Here is a 10622-nt window from a genome sequence, read left to right as displayed (position 1 = left end):
GCATTGGCTGGTGCAAGGAAGTTCGGAGTTATATATGGCCGAGTGAAGATTTTCTAGAAGTCTTCGAAACTGAAAGAGTCACCAGATTGGGTTTGTGAAGCAGTCATTGGGAACGAAATAAAGTTTTGTTGAAGTTTACTTGAGAAACGTAGCAGAGAAGCAAGAAGATGAACAGTAATATTGCGAGAGAGAAGCGAGAAACAATGAGACGTGATTTAGTAGTGCGATGAAATGACGTGTATTTGGGGGTTATAAGGGTTTGCAACGTCGCGTCTTTTCAGGCTATGGAAGAAAATAATGATTGAAATTCTTGGAAATTTCAAATGTTGCTGGGAAATACAAAGTGAATAAGACAAAAATTAATAATTGGTATTAATTCTACCATATTGGGGGTTATTGTTAACACGCTAAAAGTGCAGCCCAAATCGAATAGCCCAAAGAATAAAGCCTAACTGGGCAATTCAGGATAAAGGCCCAAATAGAGTTATTAATGAATGTAGTGGAAGCTCATGAACGCGGTAGCACCATCGCCCAAACTTGCAAGACGCCCAAGATCTGAGCGAATGAAGTGCCTTGCAGTCGCCCAGAGTTATGACCCTGTTCTCGCCCAAACCTTCGAATCGCCTAGGATCTTAGCAAACATAAGATGCTATGATTATCCAAAAGTACAGTTATTGAAGCAGTTATTGAGTAATCTTATCACGTTCCACGATTCAAGGAGTTCAGTTGAAGACAGTTGAACGACAAAGAGTAGTGGCATCAGCTAGAGACGACAGTTCTAGGATAAGTTGGCCACCATGAAGAAAGTAGACAGTTATAAAGCAATTAAGCAGTTTCTAAGCTGTTGATCACGAAGAGATCATCAAGTGAATATAAAAGGAAGAAAAGACATAGAGCAAAAGACCCCGAATCAAACACTCTCAAACAGAGAATATGTAATTTCAATTTCTTAGTTTAGACTTAAACATTTCTTTTCAGTACTCGTGTGCTTGCGCTCCTTGGAGGCATTCTGTTTAGTTCCAATTGTAAAGTCATCGCCAATAAAACACTCCTTTTTGGAACTTTGTCTCAAGAGGTTTGTTCCTTACATAATCGTCTGATCCCTTTTTAATTGTTAACGACTACCGCGCAAAACACATTTCCTAGCTTGGAAGGGATGGAGGACAGTAAGGATGTAATTCCACTATTGTGCTCTATCTTTTTGGCTAGCCAAGGGGCTGGTGACTAAATCTTAACATTAAAAGATTTATTCATCCCAAAAGCCACCAAGTGAAATCAGTAACCCAAGCATTTACCATTCACTAATTCAACAAAAATGAATAAATTGCAGACAAAATAGATTCCATATTCACCCATGAAATTAAATTAAAATAACAATTATTGTACATAGTATTAAACATAGAGACAACTATAATACGAAATTCTGGTAAAAATCTTCCAAAATTCACCAATGCAGAATTTTTTTCACATATTTTAATGGCAAAAAATTGAAATTTATCAAAGAAAATCGTAAATTCTAGACTTACATCTTCTTTCATCTAATACAGATTGAAATCGAAGGTTTGGATTCTTGGGAGTAGAATTGCAAGAGACGACTGAAGCCAGGGCATAGTATTCTTCTGATTTGTGAATGACAAGATGAGAGATGATGGGTTTTAATATCAAATATTTGGCCCGGACAGTGGGTTATTGAAAAACCACGGTTCTTTTGGGTTTTGACCAGGTTGCAGGGCACAATCAAAAAATTGAGAGACTCGGAATGGACCAAGGTCTGTTTTCGGATCAAACCAGCCGGTCTTGTCCGAGTTTAATAACACTGCATTTACTAATGGACCGAACTATTGAGTGAACCAAAGGAGAATAAATCAAAGTTGGATTACCAACAGGAAACAAACCTGTAAGTTGAGTGACGGTCCAGTAAAAGCGCCATCGTGTTTGGGAGCATTAATAAACGGGGATGATTTTGTCCTAATAATGTGTGGGATTGTAGACTAGTTAAGAGTCGTTGGCTTCGCCCAATTTGATGGTCATTATAAAGAGATACTAGAAGAAAATACTATGAATGGTAACTTTTTAAAGAATGTATGATTAAAAAGTAGGAAAAACTTTTTAAATTTACCATTTACGTGCATTTAAAATATTTTATTTTGTTAACATGTAGTTGAGAATAAGTATGAGAAATAAAAAGTTCTGAAAGTGTAAGAGTTTATCGTTTTCTACGGCCTATATTTGTTGACCAATGTTTAAATTCCTATTTGCATCAAAGTAAATTTAAATAATTTATTTATTTCTTTGAACGATCGACATTGGGTGACTTAATTAGTTCATATCTCCGTACTCCAAATTATTTACTTAATACAATTTAAATTGTTAATTCATGGATTATTTAATATAATAATCTAATGTCATACAAAATTAAATGGAGAATAAAAACACTACTCGAGCAATCATGTACTAATTTACCTCTTGCACGAACAAGGGAATACAATCAAGTTCAAGTACTCAGCAATTCATGTAAAGTAGTGACAAATGAAATGAAATTATGCACTATAATTTATTCACAGTACAATATAAGGAACAGAGCCACACCATACCTTTCCAAGCAAACAAATAATATCAGAGATGCTAAAGCAAGCATTTGAAGAAAAAACATTTCAAACCGTTTTAAGCTGCAACAATGATAGTGCATTATCAGGTGATAAATCTCGCATCAGCGTCTATTTTAAGGAATCCCTCATTGCTTAAGTTTATCATTGAGTGTCTGCCATCCATCCTCTTTTTTCCACTCGATATCTGCTTTATCATGTATCTTTTTAGTCGATGAACAATGGTGGTTGAGCTTCTCCAAGTATAAGAGATTGGGAAACTGATGCTCAATATCATATGAATCGTCCAATCGAAATTTCTTAAGATAATTCAAATTAAAAGTTTTGTTTAAAATTGATGACTTTTTATATTTTCATTAAATATGATTTTAACTTAAATATTAAATTTGACCCTAAATTGAATTTCATTTTATTTGGGAGTATTATCCTAAATTAAAATATTAATTCAATTTAGATTAGAGTTTGACTCTAATTTAATACTTAATTAAAATTTGATTTTAATTAATTTTTCACCCAAATACATTCTTGAAGTTAGAATTTGATTCTAGTTTGATATTTAGTTAAAATTTGATTTTAATTAAATTGTCTCGCCATAAATTTCTTCTTTAAATTAGAGTTGGACTCTAATATATTGTTTAATTAAAATTAGATTTTAATTAAATAAGTTGGCCCTAAAACCTTGGAATTGGAGTTGGACTCTAATTTTTCTATTTTATTAAAATTTGATTTTAATTAAATTCAACCGTCTTAAATTTTAAAATTAGAGTTGGACTCTAATTTGATATTTAATTAAAATTTAATCTTAAATAATTCTTCCCTATAATTGTGGAATTAGAGTTGGACTCTGATTCGATATTTGATTAAAATTTGATTTTAATTAAATGTGCCAATTAATTAAGCTAATTGATTAATATGATTAGTTAATTATTCCAATCCATTTGTCTAAAAGAGTTTATACGACCTTAATTGCTAGAAACTCGAAATTTTTTTGCATATAATATTAGATATTATGTACGAATACATTTATGGGATGAATGTATTATTAATGGATGATTATGGACTCGACCATGTGAATATATTGAATGGTTAATTTTATTCTTAGCTTTTGTGGTTTTGGGCTTGTGAGCCCGTTATTATTGTTATTATTATGGGCCTCCGAACTCTTAATTATTTTGAACTTGCGAGTCCATTATTGTTTTTGTTACTATGGGCCTGTGAGTTCAATTTCATTTAAACCTGCATCCCAACTAGTATAGGATACATATTGCAGCTGGACTAATTGAAGAAACAAGAATAGGAGGAGACCATGGAATTGACCAACTAGTTTTCCTCATGGCTCGGGAAGACTAGATAGTAAAAGTCTATAATCGTCCACACTATTATTTTATATTATATATATGTTTATTTTCATGGTAGATGTATAATAAAATATATATGATTGTAGCGTTGTTGATAAGACTTTTGAACGCAAAATCCCTCAATAAAATATTAAGTTAATTTATTATTCACCTTCCATCATTATAGTGAAAAACTAGAGTCCCAAATCGTTTCAACTTGTTGAGTACACTCAAGGTTAGTCTATTAGGGATATGTTTGACACTATGAAATATTAGACATTTTCGAATGATGAGTCCGACTTAACTAAAATTTATCTTTTGTTGAGTACACTCAAGGAGATAAATTTTAGAGGCCTAGCACATAAGATGTGTGAAGACAAGAAGTTGTCAGCTTAATGATATGGGACATACTCTTAATCAGGGAGTAGAGACTTCTGAGGACATGTTAGCTCTATGTGAATCTAGTAGGATCATTCGACCTTCAAGAAGGTGCGAATCCGTAATTACTAATCAGGTATTATTGATCCAGGATGATGAACCTACTAATTGTACAAAAATAAAGTCAGGTGTTGAGTTAAAAGAGATAGCCATAGACCATGAAACTTGAGATGAATTCGATGTATGTGAACAAGGTTTAGAACTTGGTCAACCCACTTGATGGACTAAAACCCATAGGTTGTAAATGGTTTATAAGGAAAAGGTCGACATGGATGGGAATGTCTATACATACAAAGCAAGGCTAGTAGCAAAAAGTTAAGTATTGATCTTGACGAAACCTTTCACCTGTAGTTATGCCAAAGTTCATTCGAAGTTTGGTTGCAATAGTTACATGCCATGACTCTGGGTTAAAGAAAGCTTCTTGGAGTTGAAATCTTCAATTTGATGTAGAATCAAAAGGTTTGATTTTATCAAATATGAAGACGAATTGTGTATTTGCAAAAAGATAGTGGGAGTTTTATCGTATTCCTAATATTATATGTAAGACATATTGTTGATAGGAAATGACATTCCTAAATTTCAATCGTTAAAATAATGGTTGTTAAAGGATTTACTCATGAACAATATGGGGAAGCAACTTGATCCATAGAGATAGATTTAGAAGATTACTTAACTCATCCCAATCTACATGAATAAAATCTTTAAGATTTTATATGAAAAAATTGGTTTACTCTTAAACTGTGTGTTGAAAAGGCTCCAAACATGAAACAATCATTGATTCAATAGTAGAAATCTAATACATGATTGCTTCAAAAGTAACAAAGAGTTACAATGTGGATCAAGATGTTCATTAATGGACTTGGAGTAATTCCTAATCTTGTTGATCACATGCCATTGTACTGTAATAACAATAGATCCATCGAGCAAGCGAAGGAACTAAGGTCTTATCAATGATTCAAACATGTATTAAGACGGTATTGGATACATTTCTTGATTGTGAAATAAGTAGAAATGACATAAAGAGAAGAACGAATTTTCACATTTGACAATATTGCAGATCCACTAATAAAGAATTATCGCATAAACATGATTGTCATGTAGACAAATATGATATTGGACATATAAGTGATTAGATCTAGTGCAAGTGGAAGTTTGTAAGTGTTATGCCTTAGGTCCAATCAACCTTGAATATAAATACTTTAATATATAATTAATGTAATTTTATGGTAGATATATTATTTAATTAAATTAAATAATAAAGTCCGTAGATTCAGATCTTGATAATTTGTCAATCACAAGGAGTTGTGATTGCGAGATATAAATTACATATGATTGATTCTTAAATCGTCTGTGGTCGTAAGTAATAACGAGATACGGATATTGTTATTACGGATAGACCATCATGTGTGACATTTCTTACTTATGAAGTAAGTAGCTGGTCTCACAAGCTAAAATGTAGTGACACTTGAATGAACTCGTTGATATTTTATTATAGAACAAAACATTGGAGACCCGTCTAGAAATTTTACATGGATAACTATTTGAGTGTCAATGGTAATCTCTAACGTTCAGCAGTGAAATTGACCCTTTGACTTGAGGTCGTTATAGTACCTTATATGAGGACAGTCTTGCTTTGACGGTGTTAGATGTTGCTCTGTCAAGGGCCACTAATACAGCATCGCTCGGGTATATCAAGAATCGTATGAAGGTTGTGAAAGACCAATAGAGGATTCGTCACTCTTAGATGGTAAGAGATTATGATCTGCATTTCATTCAATTAAGTCGATCACGAAATCTTTGACCAATGTGTACTTATAAGTCGAAAAGGAATTTTCGACTTATATTGATTTAATAGTGGAGTGAAAGATATGATCGATAATTGAGATTGACACACTTCTATATTTCGTAATTGATTGGATCATATTGACAAATGGATTATAGTTTCACGGTAAATGAACGAGTTTGGTTTTGTCATACCACGTGACATTTCCCATCACATGTATTACCCTGATACATTATTAGATGTCAATCTGTGACGGTGAGTGTGAATTGGTGATAAATTAAAATGGTATTTTAATTTATCAATTTTGATTAGATCAAAATAATATTTCACGTCGTTGACATCGTGATCGAAAACCTGATGGGTCGCACACAAAAGGAGAACTGGAAGATTGTGATTTGTCAATTAATTAATTTAACAAACGTTGGATAAATTAATTAGTTGGGCTGCTTATTTATATGCCTGAATTAATTAATTGGATTAATTGATTTATGGATCGAATTTAATTAAATGTGTTAATTAAATATTGGACAAACCCATATATATATATATATATATATATATAAGTGATTGGGGTTTAGAATTTAGTAGAGAATTTATTATTCTTTCTAGCACAAGAAGAAAACATTAATTCTACAATCTTATTCTCTGCATATATTACTGTTGGAGGCTGGACAATTGGATAACTGTGGGATGCAGATCAAGGTTGCTGGAATAAAGAAAAAGCAAAGGAGTTTGCAGATCTGAAAAAGATATGACTTTTGTCACAATTTATAGGGAAAATTGCATCAGAAGCCCCAAACCTTTGAAACATTAGCATACTTTCCCCAAACCTTTCATTTGTTGCAACCGTCACCCCTAACCTTTCCAAAAGTTGCATCTGAGGCCCTTTTGGATGGTTTCTGTCAAAAATTCCGTTAATTGACCATCAAACTAAACTTTGACCACCTTTCAATAAATTCTAGAAAGGCAAAATGGTAATTTTCTATTTATCACATTAAACAATTAAAAAACTAAAATAAAAAACCAAAAACCAATCATCAATGCAATTTGATAGAATCTGTATAACGCAAATTTTCCTTCTCTCTGGCTAGCCATTATGTTTCAAGAGAAAGAAAGGGAGAAATTTTTTTATAAGAGATTGTGAAACGGTGTTGAAGCAATTAAAGAGTTCGATTTTCTACATCTATTTATAAGTAAGTGGAAAGACAAAATGTGCAAGAAAAGAATACAAGTAATGGGGTCAAGGAAGAACAAATACTTACCCCTTATTACATGCCTAGATATTCTTCTTTGTCTTTTCCTTTTCCTTATTACATGCCTAGATATTCTTCTCTGTCTTTTCCTTTTCACTTTCTTCATTGGAAAACAAAGTATATCTTATACGGTGAAGTTGGAAAATGGGTGTCGTGATTATTTTCTCTTTCTTTTCTTGTTGCTACACCACATTTGATTTGTTGAGTAAAAAATAATTTATCTATAATAGACCTTCTTGTCTTCAATCTTCGTGTCTAAGGCATTCAATGCTTTGGGTTTTTTCAGCTAATGTAAAAGGAAATATTTAGCCCTTGTTTGATTTTGGTTATTTGAGAATCACTTCTTTTCCACTCCCATTTTCAATCACATATTCTCTAAAAAAAAATTCTTCTTCTTTTGAAGAATTTGTGGTAAAAAATGATAAAAAAAAAAAAAAAAGTGTTGGGTTTACCATTTATATGTAAAATATTTTATTTTATTAATATGTAATTGAAAATAAGTATGAGAAATAAAGAGTTTTAAAAGTATAAAAGTTTATTGTTTTCTACTACCTACATGTGTTGACAAGCTTTTACATTCCTATTTGCATCGAAATAAATTTACCAAGATTTTAACTAATTTATTTATTTCTTAAAACAAGTCGACATTGCGTGACTCAATTAGTTCGTATCTCTGTTTTCCAATTTATTTACTTAATTCAATTTAAATTGTTAATTTAGGGATTATTTAATATAATAATCTAATTTTGTACAAAATTAAATGGAGGATAAATACATTGCTCGAACAATCATGTCCTAATTTAGCTCTTGCTCGAACAAGAGAATACAATCAAGTTCAAGTACTGAGCAATTCAAAGCACGTCGAGTGGTAACAAATGAAATGAAATTATACACAATAATTTATTAACCGTACAATATAAGGAACAAAGTCACATCATACTTCTTTTATGAGCAAACAAATAATATCAGAGATGCTAAAGCAAGCATTTGAAGAAAAACCATATTAAACCGTTTTAAGTTACAACAATGATAGTACATTATCGACAGTCCCTCTCGCGGAGCTCCAGTAGGTTCATAAATGTTGATTCAGCATCAAGTTTTAAGTTTATCATTGAGAGTCTGCCATCCATCCTCGATTTTCCACTCGATATCTGCTTTGTCATGCGTCGATGAAGAATGGCGGTTTAGCTTCTCTAAGTATTTGAGATTGGGAAACTGTTTCTGCATATCAGATGACTCTTCCAATCGAAATTTCTTGAGATAATTCAGACGTAAAATCTCGACATTGAATGGACCGGAATCAGTAGAATAAGAAGACAAATTCTCAAGCGACCCTCCTTTTATATACAACCTTTTCAAATTTGGCACCGCAGATGGGACTATATAGTCTGGCAACTTTGGTCGAGGGTAGCGCGTTAGTTGTATTTTCTCTAAGAGGGGGAAAAACAAAGGAGGATCTACATTTAAAAAAAATTCTGGAGATCTATCAAACTGCCAAGTCAAAGAAAGGACCCGAAGATATCGAATAGGTACACCAAGTATCCATTGAGGAAACCCCTTGAGGACATGGAACTGTGAAAATTGATGTAATTTACGCACCTCTCTCGCTGGTAGACAATAACATTCAGATATATTGACATGTTTTATCTTTGTAAAATTACCTACGTCAAAGAGACGCTCCAGATTATGACATGCCTTGACGTCTAAAATTTCAAGATTTACGCACTCACCCATAGAGTCAGGGAGAGTGGTAATCTGTGAAATCCCTCTTAGGCTAAGATACGTTAATTCCTTTTGTGTCTTTAACCTGTCCAAAAACTTGCAATTTTCTACCTCAATATGATAACGAGGAGAAACCTGCCACCTTCCAAGTTGAAGAACCTTTAGTTTCTTATTCTTTGCAAATAAATATGCCTTTGGACTCAAATATTTCTCATGTAAGTTGAATATGGTTAACAATCTTCTCTGTGGATGATTATCGATATTCGAAAGCCATCCTTTGTCCAAAATTAGCCGACCAGATTGAACATCATCCTTGGTTATGTTCCCATTGGAATCTAAATCGAAGAAGTTGGATTTTTGAGCATTGGATATCAACATTCTACGGATCCCTGGACTCATAGTACAACCATAGATGGTGGGACTCCTTTCTGTCTTACGACGGGATTGTATCCAACCTTCGTCAATTAGTTCTCCAAAGATTTTTTCGCCCACTTCCTCAGCACTCATATAGCTAGACTTGGTTATTTCATTCTCAAAACGGCCAAAACTCAGATCGCCAGTTTCGATCACAAAACCTTCACCAATCCACCAATGAATTAGAATCCTCTTCTTTATGACTGCATTCTCAGGGAAAGCTGCAAGTGTTAACAAACAATTCTTTTTGTATTCAAGCAGACTATCATAATTCAGCTGTAACTGCGACATCGTACGAGAAAAAGAAGGGTTTTGTTCAATTTGTGACCTCGATGAATTTTCTGGCCTCTTCCTTTTATTCTCATCATTGGAAAAAGATTGTTGTTTAGGAACAAATGTCTTTTCTTCTATTTCTGGAAAATTTTCAGTTATGATTTTGTTGATTTCTTTTCTTGTCTTGATTATGACTTTGAGTTTTTCGCTTACCTCATTGGTCTGGTCACTTGAAATGTGCTCTTCCAAAGATTGGAACGTTGCCATGATTGCATCTTCTAACACTTTCAGTTGAGTAAACACTTCTTTCGTCTCGTCAAGATCCTTTTGTATTTCTGCCAGTGTGGATTCAACCTCATTGTTGACGTCACCATTGCTATTGTGCCGTTTCAACCAATCATCAAGGCAATTTGATAGAATCTGTGTAACGCAAATTTTCCTTCTCTGGCTAGCCATTATGTTTCAAGAGAAAGAAAGGGAGAAAGAACTTTATAAGAGATTGTGAAATGGTGTTGAAGCAATTAAAGAGTTCGATTTTCTACATCTATTTATAAGTAATGGAAAGACAAAATGTGCAAGAAAAGAATACAAGTAATGGAGTCAAGGAAGAACAAATACTTAACCCTTATTACAGGCCCAAATATTCTTCTCTGTCTTTTCCTTTTCACTTTCTTCATTGGAAAACAAAGTATATCTTATACAGTGAAGTTGGAAAATGTGTTCGTGATTCTTTTCTCTTTCTTTTCTTGTTGCTACACCACATTTGATTTGTTGAGCAAATATATATATATATATA

The 10622-nt window shown here is 32.9% G+C and overlaps 1 protein-coding gene across 1 annotated transcript; it reads right to left on the bottom strand.

The window, feature by feature from the left end:
• Window positions 1–8315: 8315 nt before the first annotated feature.
• LOC111376824 lies at window positions 8316–10332 on the bottom strand. The gene has a single exon (XM_022999826.1). The coding sequence runs from the start codon at window positions 10280–10282 to the stop codon at window positions 8510–8512; it is 1773 nt and encodes a 590-aa protein (XP_022855594.1). The 5' UTR covers window positions 10283–10332; the 3' UTR covers window positions 8316–8509.
• Window positions 10333–10622: the final 290 nt, after the last annotated feature.

Source organism: Olea europaea, unplaced genomic scaffold (genome assembly GCF_002742605.1).
Source record: "Olea europaea var. sylvestris unplaced genomic scaffold, O_europaea_v1 scaffold1564, whole genome shotgun sequence".
In the NCBI taxonomy this organism is placed as follows: Eukaryota; Viridiplantae; Streptophyta; class Magnoliopsida; order Lamiales; family Oleaceae; genus Olea; species Olea europaea.
This window is presented reverse-complemented; position numbering and strand designations above follow the sequence as displayed.